The following is an 18,721-nucleotide window of genomic DNA, read 5'->3' as shown; positions in this document are numbered from 1 at the left end:
AAGAGGGATTTTTGAAATTTTTACAAATGGTAGAGAATAATTAAAAATATAAGGTGTGTAATTTGATAATTTTTTCTTATAACAACATACCCAGTGAGGGCCCACAATTAAAATTTGGGGAAGATAGAGTACACAAATCTTACCACTATCTCATGAAGGTAGAGGGGCTGTTTCCGAAAGACCCTCGACTCAAATGCAACAAATTCAAATATAAAGAAAAAGAAAACAATGCTCAAATCATAGCAACTAAATAGTGGAAAGCCTAATAAGAACAACGAAATAGTGTGGTAATTGAACATTGTAAACAACAGACAGTGATAGATATGAAAAATAAGAACTATAATAATATCGCTAGTACTACAACAACATCAACAAACCTAACCCCTCAGGGGGGAAAAACAACCCTCTACTACCCATTAACCTTCTACCCTAGTACGCGACCTTTATATTCTCCTATCTAAGATCATGTTCTTGATAAATTAAAGTTGCGTCATATTCTGCCTAATCACCTTTCCCCAATAATTCTTCGGCCTACCTCTTGTTGACACCCAATTTTGACCCTCCACAACACAAATTAACTATCGAGTTTTTTTGAATTTTGAACATTTTTGAAATAATTAGCTTTTATAAAAAATAAAGATATTTTATGTTATTCTTAACTATTTTTATTTTTTATAAATTTTAGTATAATAAACATATTTTTATATAACTATATCTTGGATTACTATTTATGTAGTTGTTCAAAAATCATCTCAAAAAGATTTTATTTTTTAACTAAATACAATGTTAGTTAGGTTAGTTTAATTATAGTTTGCATTTTTGAAAATTTTAGTTTTTTCTAAAAAAAACAAACAAAAAAAACCAATCTCCCACATCAAAAATTGGATGAAAATTTAAAATTTTTGGAGCCTATATAAACGCTCATATTCTTATTAGAATGGAGAAGAAATGAGAGGTTTTTTAGCCACCCAAAGTTAGATATTTTTTTAACTTGGCTAGGATTTTGGACTCTTGTCCCTAGCCTAAAAGTTGTGAAATTTTTTAGCTTTCAATCTATATTTTTTTTCAAGAAAAATATGAGATTGAAGTCGAAATTTAGGCTAACAACAGTGTTCTTATAACATCGAACCTACGAAAGTTCGAGTCTAAATTTTTAATCTTTTTTTTTGTAGATTGGAGTTCCATCAAATTCTTGGGTGGTGGTGAAGTTGTCTTCCACTCATCGTCTTCAGTGTCGCTACCCGGGAAGAGGTAAAATATTTTTTCAGCTTTATTTTATTTAATTATTTCATATTTTATATTTAATTAATTCGTAGTCTTGTTTTTTTTAGTTAGCATGTATTAAGAATAATTAGATTAATGATAGAAATTTTTTTATAGTTAGCATGTGTTAGAATTAATTAACTATCATGTGTTAGAATTATTTCATGAAAGATCTTAGTTTTGTTCATTATTTTTCCAAATAGTTTCCTATGACAATATAGATTTTCATTTTAATTTCTTCTTTTAACATGATTTAGTTAACAAAAATATGCTTAAAGTTATTATTCAATTAGAACTTTCATGGCCTAGTTAATTTAATTCTTTCTTTAAAATTTGAGCTAGTATAGCGTATATATTAAATATGTGTTCTTTAGTTACTTGAATATATTTCTTCTTTCCTTTCCTTTGTCCACATATATGCATGTTATTAGTCACTTCTAGGATGCTCATCAATTTGATAACTCAAAATATCATGATATGTTTCTTGGTTTAGCTTAAAATAAGTAAATGCTTATGTAATTTTATTTTGTGCATGTGATCTTGTTTGAATTGCTGGAAAGTTGATAAATGGAATATTATCTTCTTTTTCATTTATCTATCTTCTTTTCCATTTATTTTGAGTCTCCATCATCTTGTTTGAATTGCTGAAAAGTTGATAAATGGAAAAGAAGATAATATTCATGATTTATATATTGATATTGGTCTGTATACACGGAATACAGGTGGAAAACAGTGTCGTATACACTGATATACAGTATCTATATAGTCTGATATGCAAGAAAACAATATTGTATACATAGATATACAATATATATATATATATAGTGATATACATCATATACAGGGAACAAAAAGGTGGTATACTGTGTGTATACAGTTCGATATAGAGAAATAAAGTTGTATACACTGTATACAATATATATACATTCCGATATACTGTGCGTATACAATTGCGATATACAGTGGAATTGTGCTTAAGGCCTAAAACGTAGATGGCCCAACAACTTAGTCCAGGCTTACAGAAACTAACTGTCAGGCAATATTTTCATGTGTTATTTATTATTTTATTTATATTAATTTGAATTGTAATAATTTATTCACTTATGTTATTTATGCTTACTTAGATATTAGTTTAATTTGTTTTAACTTAATTAAATTCTCCTAAAGATAAATCAATTCATATTAAATTACTCTTTAGATGATTTTCTACCTTTACTTAGGCATTTGGTAAACTTTACTTCTTTTTTTATACATGTATATTATTTTCAATTTTTAAGTTTTGATCATTTTTTTCAAAAAATAATTTTAAAGTCTTTGTTTCCTTATAAATTAATATTTTTAAAAGTTAGTCAAATAATTTTCAAATCGTCGGATAACCGCGCGTTAGCGGCCACTTTGAATGCTTAACACCTTCTCAAACTGGAAATAAGAACCTCGTACCTTTTTCTCTGAATTTTTAAGACTTAAATCTGTTAGGGTCTTTTAAATTAAGTTTTCTTAATTTCTTTAAAAAATTAAGTGGCGACTCTTCTTTTCTAAAATTATTTTTTTCTCTATAAAATTGAAATTAATTTTAAACCGTCTTTTTTCAGACATAACACCTCTACCTCTGCATTTACTCGCCTCCACTATATCTAACCTATCACACCTCCTTACTGGGACATCCACACTTCTCTTCTTCACATGCTCTAACCATCTTAGTCTCACTTCCCTCTTCTTGTCCACCACCGAGGCCATTCCTATCACTTCTTACCAAATAATCCTAATGCTAATCATATCACTCCGAATAATCCTATTCCTACCACACATTCATTTCAACATTCTCATTTTCGCCACTTGCATCTTTTGAACATCGGAGTTCTTGACTGGCTAACACTCCGCCTCTTACAACAAAATGATTTAACTACCACTCTATAAAATTTAACCTTTAATTTTGGTGGTACTTTTCTTGTCACACAAGATGTCGTATGCAAGACTTCACTTTATCCTTGCCGCACCAATACGATGTGTGATATCATCGTCGATCTCTCCATTTCCTTGAATCGAACCCCATATACTTAAATCTTTCACTCTTGGAATAAATTGAGTATCAAGTCTCACTTCTAGCCAGCCTCATGCATCTCACCGCTGAATTTACATTTCAAATACTCTGTATTGGTCCTGCTCAACCTAAACCCTTTAGAGTCCATATATAGTTTGTATCCGCACCTTTTAAGTCTCCTCGATCGAAACAATGTCATTTGAAAATAATATACACCAAGGCACCTCACCCTAAATATGACGCGTCAGTTTATCCATCACCGGAGCAAATAAAATGGACTCAACGTTGATCGAAGTGCAATTCTATCTCGACTGAAAAATGCTTCGAGTCTCCCATTGTCCTGACTTGAATCTTGACTCCATCATGCATGTTCTTTATCGCCCAAATATAAGCCATCAGCACACTTTTAGACTCCAAACGTCACTAATAGACTTTTCTCGAGACTTTATCATAGGCTTTTTCAGGTCAATGAAGACTATGAATATATATTATTAAAAGACTTAAAGTATTATTTTTTGACAAATTTAAAGTACTAAAAACTGTTGGATGCATACTTAGAGGGGTATTTTTGAAGCTACCTCAAAGAAACACAAGGGACCATTTTTGTCATTCTCTTATTTTTCACTCAATTTTCTTCCTAACTGAACTTCAGAATAAGACATAAAGCTGTACTTTTTGTAAAGAGATTTGAGTTCTCCTTCTGATTCTCTTCAAGTTTCTGCTGTTTTATTCAAATGGGTTAGTCCTTTTCCCCTTTGCAATTATCTCTTTTCTTTATTTGTATTTTATTGGATTTCTTCTACTGGTTTTCTACCTTATTTGAAATGACAATTGCTCTGCATAATATTTGATGAATTGTTATTTTATAAGTATTGTGATAAAATGTTGGTTGAGACTTGAGACCCCTCTTTGAGAAAAAATCCTATTAGGAGCGCCGTCTCCAAAAATGTGTCATGCTTATGTGCGAATCAGAATTTGACACCTGGTGGGAAACTAAAATAAAAATATGATGTTCAAGATTTTGTAGTTATTCTTGAGCTTCAAATTTTTCTAAAATATTTGGGGCTTCTGCATGTTTGAAATGCTTATTTGTTTTTGTTTTTTTTAGTTTTATTTAGAAAAGGATAATGGTGAATTTGCTTCTATTGGTCAACATTGAGCTATTAGTCAGCTTTTAGGGAATGGACATTGCAGAAAGCAGTAGAGTTGCAGAATGACAAAGGAAAGAAGAAAGTAATTATGTGTTTTTGAGCTTATAGGGATGCAGAGCAATTGAGATATGTTTAACTTAAAGTGTGCACTCTCCCATTGACATAAGTAGTCATGCCAAAACCTTGCAATTTGGTTAGTTTCTAGTTGATAGAAATGGTATAGTCTAGGTGCACACAAGCTAGCCTGAACACCACCATTATCCAAGGAAATTGGGAATCTGATTCGAAACTTGTGCTTATCATTGAGTACATTAGAGTATTTGCATTTAATTGGCAAGATTAAGTGATTAATTCTTGAGTTTCAATGAAATTTGACCTCTCAAGTAATGTTGAATGCAAAAGTTAGAACATGGTGAGTTTTTATACAGCATATAGAAGCTTGCAGTTATAGATCAAGATTATAATAAGAGAATTATAAGTAAGCAATATAATCAATAATCATTTGGTGTGCTTTATATACTTCTTTTTCCTTCACTACATCAAAAAACATGCTCAGAGAGCACACTATATATAAATCTATCAATTCATACTTCTCTTTCACCATGTCTTGTAAACCTTTGTTTTCTTTTAGTTGTCCCAGTACTTTGACATTGATCAAGTCTGCATCTTCTACAGAACACACTAAGAATTGCTAGCCACAAGGTTAAACTTTCAGTTGTTGAGTCCTAATGCTGGTGGTGTACAAGAGATGGAGAACTTTTGACCCCCTTTTTCATCAAATTCTTTTGGATATATGGAAAATGTGAAACAGGATTTGATTGAAATATCGAAGTGACAGAAATGGTTAAGTCTTTACGAAAAAGGGGTGTGACAATCAGGAAGAAAATTTACGTGTATAGAGTGGTGTGTCCTCTCCAAGCAAAAGAGACTTTAAGATGGCTTCACAGACAACGGTATCATAGATCAACAAATGTCCACCCTCGGAAACTTCATGATATTGAATCCAAGGTAACCTTTCTGAGACATGTCTTTGTAGTTTCAAATTAATAAATCTGTCTTCACACCCGTGCCAGAGGTGAACAGGACGCTTAACGTTTTCAGGAAAAGGATTGCTAAGCTCCAAAGGATCAAAATCCCATTTACTAAACGCCACAAGGAAGTCACTGCGGAGGTTGTTGAAAACACTTCTGCTTTTTAGCTTGTCCTGAAGATGGAAAGTACAAGTTAAAATAACACTTCAAATTTTGCAGGAAATGGTAAGCCGACCTTACTTGCTTGGAATTAAGACGTAGTTACTGTTATTGACCTTACCGCGGTAAGAAATTGAAATCCAGGTGCATTCTTCAAAAGCTCCAAGTCCTTGTCAGTAAAGTATGTAGGTTTTGAACTATCGGTAGAGGAGGACTGAGACGTTTTTCGGATCATCCACCAATGCAATAACTTAGGAGCATATCTTGCAACCCAAGTCATCCTTTTGTACCACCTCTTCCGTTCGTCTTCCTTTAATACAGATTCCGGTAGAGAAGGCCATTGGTAATTGACTATGGGAACCACAAATGCCACCCCTGCTAACCTACCAAGTTCAGCAAAAAGAAGACATGAATTTACAACAACAAACAAACCCAGTGTAACCTTATAAGTGGAGTCTGAGGAGGGTGGTGCATACGTAGCCTTACACTTACCTTGTGATGGTACAGAGACTGCATGTTTCCGATAAACTCTCGACTCAAGCAAAGACATGAATATACAACAACAACAAACTCAGGTAGTGCGTACATAGCCTTACTCTTACCCTGTGAAGGTAGAGAGACTGTTTCTAATAGACCCTCGGCTCAAGCAAATAAACATACAATTCAATTTGACATTTTGTTCATTCAGGTTTCATGTTATCTCTTTATCAATACAATTTAGACTTAAGTTTATCGTTGAATGAACTGCATTATTGATATTGATTAGAATAAAAAGGATGGTAACGATGATTCGATGAATGTTACCTATGTGATAGGTGTTTGATGCAACTCCAGGTTGGGTAAGATCCCATGGAGAAACCAATTATGTAGAATTTGGATCCCAATTCCAAGTGATTTGCTAATTCCTCAATATCTGATGCTTCACTCCTTAGTGATCGTTTTGGATTCGGATCACTTCCTCCGTATCCAGCTCGATCGAATTGAACGATATATATTCCCAGTGCGTTCATAAGTTCCTATCGAAAATTCTCAAATATTAACAACATATATATATATATATCTAACAGGTTGGATTATGACTCGTTTGTTGACGTGACATTCACATTTCATATACTATACACTTTTCACATTTCTTTTCTTTTTCTTAAAGATTGGGTTGTGTTGCTGGGTTGAGTCATGATCGATGTTGTTTTGACTTGTTTTTCGCTCAAATTTAATTCAATCCGCATATTTTCCATCAACATAATTGCTTAAATTTGGAATAATTTAAACTAATAATTTAAGAGAAGAACATACACTTTACTTATCAAAAAGAAAAACAAGAAAAAAAGGAACATTTGGGTTATACTGAGCGGATTGAATTATGACTCATTTATTCAACACATGATCTTCACCCAAATAAATTTTGAGCGAGTTGAGTCATGATATATTGTTTAATTTTACGTTTTTCGCACAAATTTAATTCAATCCGCCCATTTGACAATTCTGTTCAAAAACATATCAAGAAGTGTAGATAATTATTACCTGGGGTGCAAGAAAATCCCTTTCTTTGGAGCTGTCAAATCCATGAATAAAAATGATTCTGTAATTGGATTTTTCCTTTGGAACACCTCTTTCTTTGTAAGCCAATTTTCTTCCATCAATTAATTTGATATTTGATGAACTATTAGGTTTAATTTCTGCAGAAACCATTATGAAAGGGAAAAAAAATTATATAGATGAGAGTTGTTTTTTCCTTAGAGATCTGTTCACAATTTTATACAAGAGAAAACAACTCCTTTTTGGTCGACCATTGGGCCCTTCAACAAGAAAGTTCCTTTGTAAAACTCTCAAATACTACCTTTTATATGGTACCGTTAGAATTTCTTTTTTATTTGATGGTGAATTTAAATATGAAAATTTTAAGGTTTTTTAAAAAATAAAATTTAAATATTTAATAATGATGTAATAATAATTTTTTTATTTCAATTTATGTGACACATCTTTATTTAGTTTGTTCAAAAAAAAATCATCTTTATATATTTAAAAATAATTAAATTTTAAATTTGTTTATGCTTAATAGACGATTTACATTTTCATAACTATGCAAGACTTGTTAGTGACCCTATATTTTTAAGAGTTTTTCTTTTTTAAAAAAAAACTCCGTCCCTAATCAAATTTTATGCTAAGTAAATTGAGACTAAGAGAATATTATAAATTACAATTTTTAATTTTTTTTTTTGTTGTTGGTTGAGGGGGTTGGGGATGGATTCCTTGAAAAGGAAACTTCGTGGTGTTTTTCCTTTTTCTTTTTATTTAGGTAGGGTACGTAAGAGGATATTTTGGGCCACCGACATCCCCCCCACAAACAATTTAGCTATTCTGGTTGTGGAAATTTTATTGCGCTATATTTACGATGAGCTGTTTATTTGTTTGACTTGTACATTTACGTAAGAATCTCAAAAAAAATATTTTCTAATTTTTTTAAAGTTTTCTTTTTAGGTGTGAGATGCAAGGTTTTGTTCCCAAAAAAAAAAAAAAAAAAAAAAAAAAAAAGATAAAGGAAGAGTGGTGTATTTTTTTTTTTTTTTAGAGGTAAGTATAAAAAACACATTTAAACTATCTTCTTTTTTTTCGAGTTTCATATCTAAACTATTTGGGAATGTGAGTTTCATACCTAAACTATCACTTCTAAAGTAATACACTCTCTCTATTTTTTTGAATTTTTTTTGCCACATGGCTAAAATATTCTATATTGATACAAATTAAATAAACTATTAATATTACTTAAAAGTTAAAACTAAAGTATTTCTATCCCCCCCAAAAGAAGTTATTTTTTAAAAAAACGAAATTATTTTTTTTAAAAAAATTTAATTTTTTCTCACTCATGTGTATGTATCTATCACAAAACGAGAAAAAAATTGAAAGCGGAGGGTTAGGTGTGGCGGGGTAGAATTTTTTTAAAAAAAATAAATATAAAAATAAGATCTAAATTATTATTTGAAGGGGGAGGGGGAAGATGAAGTAAGAATTTTTTTAAAAAACTTTTATAAAAGAAACTTAGAAAATAAAAATAAAACAAAAAAATTGTGGAGGAGGGGGGGGAGGGGGGAGTATGGTGAGAAAAATAGGTGGAGTGGGGTAATAAAAATAATTTATATTATATTTTATATTTTTTTGAGGGTAGGATAGTAATACTTTAATATTTAATTTAAATTAATTCTAAAAATTTATTTAATTTTTGTCTAGGTGAACTATTTTATCTATGTAGAGTGTGATGTGACAAAATTTTAAAATGAAAGAGAGAGTGTAGCACACACACCATGATGAGAGTGAAATAAAAGAAAGATGTGTGTTTTCTCAAATTAAAAAGTGATAGTTTAGGTGTATTTTTGACACTTATCTCTTTTTTTTATTTTAATTGACCCATGTTGACTACACGCCTTTTAACGGAGTATTTTAAGAGTTTATCTTATTAAATTATTTTATGTAGTTTTTTCTAATTTGTTTGATTTTTCATTCGATATTTAATACTAATATTAAAGCTTCAACTAATTTGAATTCGCGCATTGCAAGACTATTTTTGGGACAACGCTCGAAGAAATTTTTTCTATATGTTGATTATTTATTCTTTCTAAGATAATGAAGCAATTATTTATTAAAGAAAACCAAAACATCATTTCTTCTGTATGCTTAATCTTTTTATTTTCCAATACTTTATGAAAACACATGAAGAACTTGAAGACTCGAGTCAATTCCATTTGGTTATAATATGTTAGTCAAAAAAATTTAAAATCTTGGGAACTAAATAGGGTAATAACAACTACTAAAAAAATAATATTTTTTAACTGATATTTTTCACTAAAAAAAATGGTCGATGGTTATTTTTAGAGATTTTTTTGATTGAATCAATGAGAAAAGAAAATCAAATATTTACACATCATTTATAAATATTCTACAAAACGATTAGGTTTAATAATATTTTCATTTACTAGTGTATTAAGTGTTTAGATTTGAACAGTAAGGGACACATATGTAGCTAATTAATACATTAAAATAGAATAACCAAAAGACAAATTAAAACCAAAAGTAAAGATTTGTAAAATTTAATTTTATGAAAATGTAAGAAAGAGCATAATCATTTTAATTGAAAATTTTAATTCATGCCTTTGATTATTATTTTTTGTTGAAACATGTATCTTTCAAAAAAAATTAAATAGAAAATATTCACAAATTATTTAATAAGATATATTAATTACTACTAATAACTTTTATACATTTGGAACATTCTATATGTATTTTTTCCAAAAAAAAAAAAGAATTATATAGGAAATTCTCAAATTTTTATTTATTTTGAATATTTCCTTTCCCCCTTCAAGTATTTAAATTTACTTAGTTGGATGGATTTTCATTTTCGTAAGATTTACCTTATATAAGGGGTTTAGTTATTAATTTTGAAAAACAGCAATAACATCATTATACATGTGAAAGAATTTTTCAATATAAAACGTATAAATATTAAATTTAAAAATACAAAGAATATCTAACTTCAAGGGGAATCGATCCCACGTTAAACACAAAAACATCGAAATAATGTTCCTTCTTTGTCATAGTAATTGTCGATTTCCAAATTTCAACTATCCATTTCTTATATAATTAATAAATTCACAATATAATAACTGAATTTAAAATAAATGTTAATGAATTCTCGAAAATCCTCTACTAATACCTTTGGATCTTCCCTGATAATAGGGGTGTTTGCTATAATTTATTAAAAATAAAAATATGGTTAGAATACTCCATTATATAGCCACGTTCCAGTGCAATATGCTTTCATTATTCTTGAGTTTTTTTTTGTTTATTTATTGGTTGAATTATTATTCTTGAGTTTTGTGCACATGAAATTATGTGGTGGACAATATTACAATATATTATATTGCAATTGGTTGTGCATAATAATATACTTTTAGGCCAATGAAAACATGTGCTTTGATTCTTTTTTATTTCTTTCTGTTTTTCCCTTGACATTCTTATTTTCATAAAAGTTAGTAAGTCGATTAATAAGACATTTCTTTATTTTTTATTAAGAATTTCGAAATTAAACTTTAAAAATAAAATCATTTTTAATAGAAAAGTGTTTCAATCTTATAATAATATTTTTTATGCGAATTCAAATTAGGATTTTTCTTTCCTAAAACATTTAAGCTGAAGTCTTTCATCTAGCTATTCTGTAAAGCCTAAGCTGGACTTTCTTAGCTAAGGTTAAATTTTTCACCTTATTATTCATTACATTAGATTAGGAGATCTAACTAAACACGCACAATTAATGTGTTATTGACTTAAGAAAGTCAATAAATTAATCGTGTGAAAAAGGAGATATCAGATAATATATAGACAACAAATAAATTCTAGAAAGATATTAAGTTGAATTTCAAAACTTACTTTAACCCTCCAACCCCTCCCCCCCTCCTACCCCAACCCCAAACGAAAAAGAAGAAAAAAGAAAAAAGATAAACAAGGCATATAATAGCAATCTTAACTTTCAAGGAAGTTTAGACTTTTGAATACTTCTAACCAACCCACTTCATCGATATGAATTGTGGTGCAGTAATGAGACTAAACTCTTAACTAGAGATCTTGAATTCGAAATTTGGATATTGAAAAAAAAATCGTTGGAAGTGTCACCCCTAAATGAATGTTGCAATACTTGCACAATCTGAATTTAGTAGGAGTTCCACAAATTCCAGACAGAAATCAACAAAAAACAACCAACCCCCTCCACAAATAGAAAAAAGAAAAAAACAAAAGGAAGAAAAGAGGAAAAAACAAAATAAATAATGAGCACATTTCTTTTCTACTATTAATGAGCAATTGCTAACGTTTCTTTTCTCCACTTCTTAGAGAATACACCTTCAAATTTTGTTCCTTATTTCTGTTAACAGTATGTGGGAGGGCTTTGTTTTTTGGTTTGCTTGACTATTTTTGTGCTGAAGAAAAGAGTTTAGTGCTGAATTAGGAGCTTTTCGCCAACAATAATGGTAAATATTTTTGGATAATTGCGGTTTTTTCAAGGAAGAAACGTTGTTGCACAGGCTTTACCTGAGGAAGCAGAGAAAGAAATATATAATCACGTGTCAATAAATAAGCCTAAGTTTATGATACATTCCACAATGCTTATTGTACAATTTAAATTGATAGAGAATGTGGTTTCCTCTAATTTAATTTTAAAAGTTTCTTTACTTGAGAGGTTTCTTCCATGCTATCATATTTAGTATTTCCTTTACATTCACATGTAATTGAAATTCTGGACCGATGTGTGGTATTAGCATACAGAATCTTACACGATCTGTCTTGAATATATGAGATATTAGCAGTCAGATATAATTTCATGACTATAGACAGATCATGAGTTTTTTTGGTATCACTAGTTTTTTCACTACAAGAAAAAATAGGAAGTTTCCAGTCATCCCAAGATAATAAAGAGATCATTGAAGAAAAATACATGCTCATCAAGATCTGACTAAAAAATCATTTATAATACATTCATTGTTGGATATCCCCATAATTACTGCAACTTACTATGCAATGATTTAGGAACACATAATTTAACATTCTTATATTAATTTCTCATTTTTGGGTAACACACTTGAGTCAGGAGTGTGGTTGATATTGCTCCAAGTTGTTACGTGCGGTCATTTCGACCGGTGAATCATTAAGATTTCTGTTTCAATAGAATCTTCTGCATTCATAAGTTTTGTCGTTTCCATCACTTCTTACTTAATTGTTAGGTCCAAATTCTACAATAAATTAATAAAATACAAGACTATCCTAGGGATGAAATATTCAATAATTAGGTAAATATTGAGTCTGTGCACATATGGTCAAAGATTATCTAGTATATATATTGAGATTGAGAATCCATTTACCTTTGGACGGATCCAGCGTAATAACTTTGGAGGAAAATAAATAATTCCTTTACATCCTTTTCAAAATTAGGAATTGTTAATATATTACTCTATTTTTCTATTGTATACTCCTGTTTTTTTTTCTCGGTCTTTAATTCAAAATAAAATTTTCCTATTTGCTCTATTTTAGTAAATTAAAAATATTTATTATGATCTTTCGATATTAATTTTATTATTAAGTAACTATATAAAATTTTAGTAGTTAAATTTAAATTTACAAAATATAATTAGTAAGGATAATTTCAAAAATAATTATTCGTTTTACACCTCATTGTACACGCTTTGTAAAATAATAATAGACCTCATTAATTGAACCTTTTGAGTAGGAAAGACAACAACACGTCATTGTATTCTTGGTTGTAAAAATGGTGCGGGAGGACCATTTTTTCCACTCATTTTCATGTTTGATACTCATATTTAAATTTGATTAATTCGAATTTGTATTGAATAAGATCCCATTTGAGAGATAATTTTCTCTATTTAAGATTTTTTTCATATTCAAGACTTGATTTTCAGATCTATGATTAAGAAAAAATCATTCATCCACTGCACAATATCATTTAGTGGTGAAACATTTCTTTTTAGTGTTTAATTAAAATTTGAAGAAGAGCCTTGGAGTAACTGGTAAAATTTTCTGGACCCTGCACATAGCGGGAGCTTTAGTGCACCGGACTGCCCTTTAATTAAAATTTGAAATATATTTGCGGAATCATCACTTTTTAATACAAAATTAAGATTTAAATAAATATAACCCTCTTTAATAGGTGGAAAAAATTCGGCACAGTTCACTTTTTGTTCCACTTTTAAATTTAAACTGGATTGAATTAGCCTCGTTCAAGCACGGTCTCAATAATAAGAGAAAAAGCTCAAAATAGTCCCTTATCCTTGGATCAAAATTCAAAGTCATTTTTGAGTAGAGCACTAGTAATTCGTTAGGTTTGCAATATTGATGCATTTTTTATCTTTTTTGAAATTTTTATCTATTTTTAATATTGATTTTGTCCGTAATTTTATGTATGAAATGTTCAATTGTCTTTTTATATATTTAGTAGAAATAATAATTTCATGTGAGAGAAGGTGAGAAGAAAAACACCTTATTCTGTTTAGTAGAAATATTATTGTAGTTATAATTGAGAGGTTCATCACGTCGATTTCATGTGCAATAGTATAAATTTTTCTTTTCTTACAATGTCATATATATGTCAAGGTTTTCTTGGTTAGCTACAATAATATTCCTTCTGAACAGAAAATGTGTTCTTCTTCTAGCTTTCTCTCACATGGAGTTGTTATTACTAGTAAATATATATATAGGAAAAATTATCTAATTATACTCCCTTAATTCAGTATTTCAGATACATTAATTCTGATTCATAAAGTATCTCTATGTTCAATGTATCATGCTTTAAATGTTACCTGCTGATAAATAAAATCACAATTAATGTATCTGAATTACTGAATTAATGTATCTGAATTACTGAATGAATGTATCCGAATTACTAAATTAATGTATTCGAATTATCATGTTTTTAAGAGATTTTTGTAAATTGAAAAAAGGGTAGGGAAAAATAGTAATTAACCCTTTACACTATGTGATTTATGTAAGTTATACATATATATATATATAAAAAGATGGTTGAACATTCTATACATAAAATTGTGGACAAAATTAATTTTAAAAAATAGGCAAAAGTTTGAGGGAGGACCAAAAGTACACTAATATTGCAAATATGAGGGACTATTAGTGCTCAATATGAAAACTAAAGGATGACTTTGAATCTTAACCCAAAGATAAGAGACTATTGTGAGCTTTTTCTCCAATAATGATCATAATAAACTATATTAAAAACTTAAAATTTTTGGTTAATTTTTTTTAAAAAAATATTAATTATTTTTTAAATTTCATATTAGTTAAACATATCTAAGTAAAATGAAATGCATGAAATAGTATTTATATCTAAGAGTCCGTTTGGATTGACTTATAAGTTATTGAAAACAACTTATAATTTGTTTTAAACTCTTTTGAGTGTTTCATTGACCAATTTAAAATGGTAAAATTACCCTTTTACACATATTTCCCTAATATATTTACTTTTATTTCCATATACACCAAAAAAATTCCAAATTTCCTCTTTTTTCTTTCTCTCTCTATACCTCTCTGATACATCCGCCTATTCCTTTATTCTTGCCCTAATTTGCTCTAGTTAATTTGTTACTCTTCAACTGTTAATCAATTTCAAGGTTCCAAATAAGGTATATTTCAATCTTTCCTTATATGGAATTTTACTTCATCCTCATTCAATCTGATTTCTCCTAAAATTTGTATATTTTGATTTCTTCTGAAAATCTTTGAAAAATCTTCTAAATTTTTATCATTTGTTTTCTTCTGTAAATCTTTCTGTTTTTGTTTCTCATTCCTTCAATGGAATCCGTTCATGGTCTCAAACAATCCACTAAAAATCAACGAATTCTTGTTTCTCCTGGTTCTAATTTGTCTTGGGAAGGTTACGACGAAGTTAGATCCAAACATCGTAACGATCCAACAGTGATGAATAAGCTACGTGAGAAATTGAAGTCGAAAGCTACAGTTAAACATGCACCCAAAGAAATAGACAACAAGATTGAAGGGGTTACAACACGCCCTAATCTCCCAAAGGTATGTGTTCAATTAAGTTTTTTGTTTTAGAATGAAAATTTTGTGAAGGTTTTAATGATTCTGATACATATCATTTATGTATCAGATTCATAATGTATTTTTAAAAGGAATTTTTTTTGGAGATTTTATATTTCTGATACATCATGTTTAAGTGTCAGTTTCTGTTGTTTTAATTTTTAATGATTCTGATACATATACATTTATGTATCAGATACATAATGTCTTTTTCAAATGTATTTTTTTGGAGATTTTCTATTTCTGATACATCATGTTTAAGTGTCAGTTTCTGTTGTTTTAATTTTTAATGATTCTGATACATATACATTTATGTATCAGATACATAATGTCTTTTTCAAATGTATTTTTTTGGAGATTTTCTATTTCTGATACATCATGTTTAAGTGTCAGTTTCTGTTGTTTCAAGTTTTAACGAAGCTGATACATATCATTTATGTATCAGATACATAATGTCTTTTTCAAATGCAATTATTTGAGATTTACTATTTCTAATACATTATGTTTAAGTCTCAGTTTTTGTTATTTCAAGTTTAATGATTCTGATACATCTGCATTTATGTATCAGATACATAATGTCTGTTTCATATGCAATTTTTTGAGAATTATTATTTTTGATACATCATCTTTAAGTCTCAGTATTTGTTATTTTCAAGTTTTAATGATTCTGATACATATACATTTATGTATCAGATACATAATATTTTTTTCAAATGCAATTTTTTGGAGATTTACTATTTCTGATACATCATGTGTAAGTGTCATTTTTTGATGTTTAAAGTTTTAATGATTCTGATACTTCTACATTTATGTATTAGAATATAATATATAATTGTTTCTGATACATCTTCTGTATGTATCAGATTCTCATCTCATGCATCAGATATTTTAATGCATATGATACATCGTATTTATGTATAAAGTTCAAGTTGTATTTAACCATTTTCATGTCAATGCAGGGAATGAAATACGTCATCAAGAAGATCCCGTCCCACCCATTGAGATTCGGAACGGCATATAGGGCTAATTTTCTTGATGATTTTGAATCATCAATAGGTGGAGATATTGTTGTCAGAAGGCCATGGATGGTTGTGTTAGCGATAACGACGATCCAAAAAAAACTAGGAGAGACATCTCTCCAAACCAAGGAGAACTGATTGATGTCCAGTAGTTTTTTTTTATAGTAAACATTTTAGGTGATTCTGATTCTTTTAATGTATCTGATACATAAACTGTAATGTATCAGATTTAATATGTTTTAATATTTCCATACATCAGATTTACTATGTTTTTCTCTGGTGTCAAAATCGAATATAAAATCAAAGTTTATGTTTTATATTTCTACTGTATCAAACTTGTATCGAGTATAATATTCATAAGTGTCACATTTTGTGAATTCTGATACATGAATCAAGTTTTATTTATTATGATACATCATGCACATGTATCAGATTCTCATTTCTCAATATTTAATTATTTCGATACATTAATTTTTAAAATTCACGTACATAACTGTCGCCTTCTTTAATAGATCAGTAATTGATATAAAGAGCCAATCTTTTATCCATAAATAGCTGATGTACATTAACTATTCTATAGCTAAAGTTATGTATCAGATACATAACTTATGTATCAACAAAAGTGAAAAAATAACTGAAATCAAATTCGGTATGAATTGATGCTCTGTTTTTTCCATTCGAGACGACGCTCTGTTTTTTGGCTTGAATCTTCATGGACATAACAATTGATTTTTTTAACAATTGATGTATCAGATACATAACTTATGTATCACCAAAACTGGAAAAAAATTGAAATCGAAGTTGGTTTGAATTTATGCTCTGTTTTTTTGGCTTGAATCTTCAACTTCACAACCGTTATTTTTTTAACCAAATTAATCCCATTAATTAGATTAGTAATTGATTTAAAGAACCAATCATCCCTTATATTAAGATATTATCCATAAATAGATGATCTTTATTAATTACTCATTAGATAATTGATGTATCAGATACAAAACTAATGTATCAGAAAAGTTGAAAAAAGGGGATATCGGATAATTTTGATACAATGAGGGATGTATAGTAATTAGACTTTTCCATTATGGGATTTAGGTAAAGTTTACATTTAAAATTACGCTGTGCTTAAAATAAGCCCAAAAATATAATTGAGTTTGATTAACTTAATTTATCTAAAGCAACTTATAAGCTAAAGATAAGTTAATCCAAACATGCACTAAGCTTAACACTTCATATTTGCAATTTAGGAATTTATAGTATAAGATTAAAATCTACAATATAAATCATTATATTAGGGCATATGATTGGGAATTTAAAATTATTTAGGCTAGAGATATTATAATTTAGATCTTTAACTTTATATTTAGAATTTTAAATTATTGTGTTATTAAACATGTTCTTAAACTTTTAATATTATTTTATTTTGCTAACTCTTATTACTTTTTTTTAATTCATATATTGAAAGATAGGTAGAATCACAAATATTAAAAGGCAAAAGTCAATTATTAAAATTACTATTTTTCACATTAAACGCAATTAAGCACACATGTTAATTCTACACACTCTTCTAAATAGAGTAGAATAGCCATCAATTTCGATTTTGATTAATCAACGATAGGATGAACGATTAAACACGTTAATTAACTCATTACTCTCTTCGATCCATATTAGTTATCGTGTTTTTGTTGTATACGTTTTTTTAAAAAAATATTAATAAGAGCTTTTTGATTATTACATTTTATTTATACTCTCCATTATTTGTCATTTCAAAAGTTTAAGACAATATTTTCTCCCAATTTATTCTTAGTAGTAATTGTTCTCGAAAACTACAAATATCTCAATTTTGGAAGATGAGATCTGATTTATTATCCCTTTACAAATTTACTTTTAATTTTATGTCCTCTTTTATTAGAGATTTCCATTTTTATACATACAATATCTTTATTTTTATACATTAGAAATCTGAAAATGTATCATTTTCTTCTATTCAAAATTATTTTTACACGTGACCAATTATAATTCAGTCATGACATTATTTTTTTTTTAAAAAAAAAAATTCAAGCTAACTCAACAAGACCTGAAACAATTTTCAACACTTTTCAGTTAGAGTTTTGGATCAAATGTACTATTTTTGCTCTTTCTTCCTCAATAACACCAAGAACACATGAAAAACATCAAGAACTCTCAAATTTTCAACTTCCTCAATTCTTCATGAAATCACCTCAAATTTTAAGAGTAGCATTGCTCCGAGCTAGATACCAAAACTCAATATCTTTTGAGTTCGAATTCAACCTAACTCAACAAGACTCACTTGAAATTTCTTCAAAGTTTCAAAACCTCAACGTTCTTTAATGATAAAACAATGTCCACAACTTCAAGTCAGTTGAAATTTTGAACATAGACTCAAAAGACACTAGGGAACAAGGATCTAGTGTCAAAAACAATAGT

At 28.8% G+C, this 18,721-nt stretch overlaps 2 protein-coding genes across 2 annotated transcripts; one reads left to right on the top strand and one right to left on the bottom strand.

Moving 5' to 3' along the window:
* Positions 1–4,943: 4,943 nt before the first annotated feature.
* LOC129887615 (uncharacterized) lies at positions 4,944–7,440 on the bottom strand. Its single transcript, XM_055962780.1, has 4 exons — positions 7,170–7,440; positions 6,450–6,661; positions 5,767–6,028; positions 4,944–5,659 (listed from the first exon to the last, which is right to left on the bottom strand). Exons 1-4 carry the CDS (start codon positions 7,335–7,337, stop codon positions 5,330–5,332), a joined length of 972 nt encoding a protein of 323 aa, XP_055818755.1. The 5' UTR covers positions 7,338–7,440; the 3' UTR covers positions 4,944–5,329.
* Positions 7,441–15,085: 7,645 nt separating this feature from the next.
* LOC129885107 (uncharacterized) lies at positions 15,086–16,668 on the top strand. The gene is made up of 2 exons (XM_055959317.1): positions 15,086–15,242; positions 16,217–16,668. The coding sequence occupies exons 1-2, from the start codon at positions 15,135–15,137 to the stop codon at positions 16,412–16,414; spliced, it is 306 nt and encodes a 101-aa protein (XP_055815292.1). The 5' UTR covers positions 15,086–15,134; the 3' UTR covers positions 16,415–16,668.
* The last annotated feature ends 2,053 nt before the right edge of the window (positions 16,669–18,721 follow it).

This window comes from Solanum dulcamara, chromosome 4, assembly GCF_947179165.1.
Source record: "Solanum dulcamara chromosome 4, daSolDulc1.2, whole genome shotgun sequence".
NCBI lineage: Eukaryota > Viridiplantae > Streptophyta > Magnoliopsida > Solanales > Solanaceae > Solanum > Solanum dulcamara.
This window is presented reverse-complemented; position numbering and strand designations above follow the sequence as displayed.

Excerpts from the sequence above, each read along its gene's own strand:
- LOC129885107 (XM_055959317.1), top strand. The coding sequence starts at position 15,135 with ATGAATAAGCTACGTGAGAAATTGAAGTCGAAAGCTACAGTTAAACAT. Across the intron at positions 15,243-16,216 it reads CACGCCCTAATCTCCCAAAG|GGAATGAAATACGTCATCAA; the intron begins GTATGTGTTCAA and ends ATGTCAATGCAG.
- LOC129887615 (XM_055962780.1), bottom strand. The coding sequence starts at position 7,337 with ATGGTTTCTGCAGAAATTAAACCTAATAGTTCATCAAATATCAAATTA. Across the intron at positions 6,029-6,449 it reads ATCAAACACCTATCACATAG|GTTAGCAGGGGTGGCATTTG; the intron begins GTAACATTCATC and ends TGAACTTGGTAG. Across the intron at positions 5,660-5,766 it reads GATTTCAATTTCTTACCGCG|GACAAGCTAAAAAGCAGAAG; the intron begins GTAAGGTCAATA and ends TTCCATCTTCAG.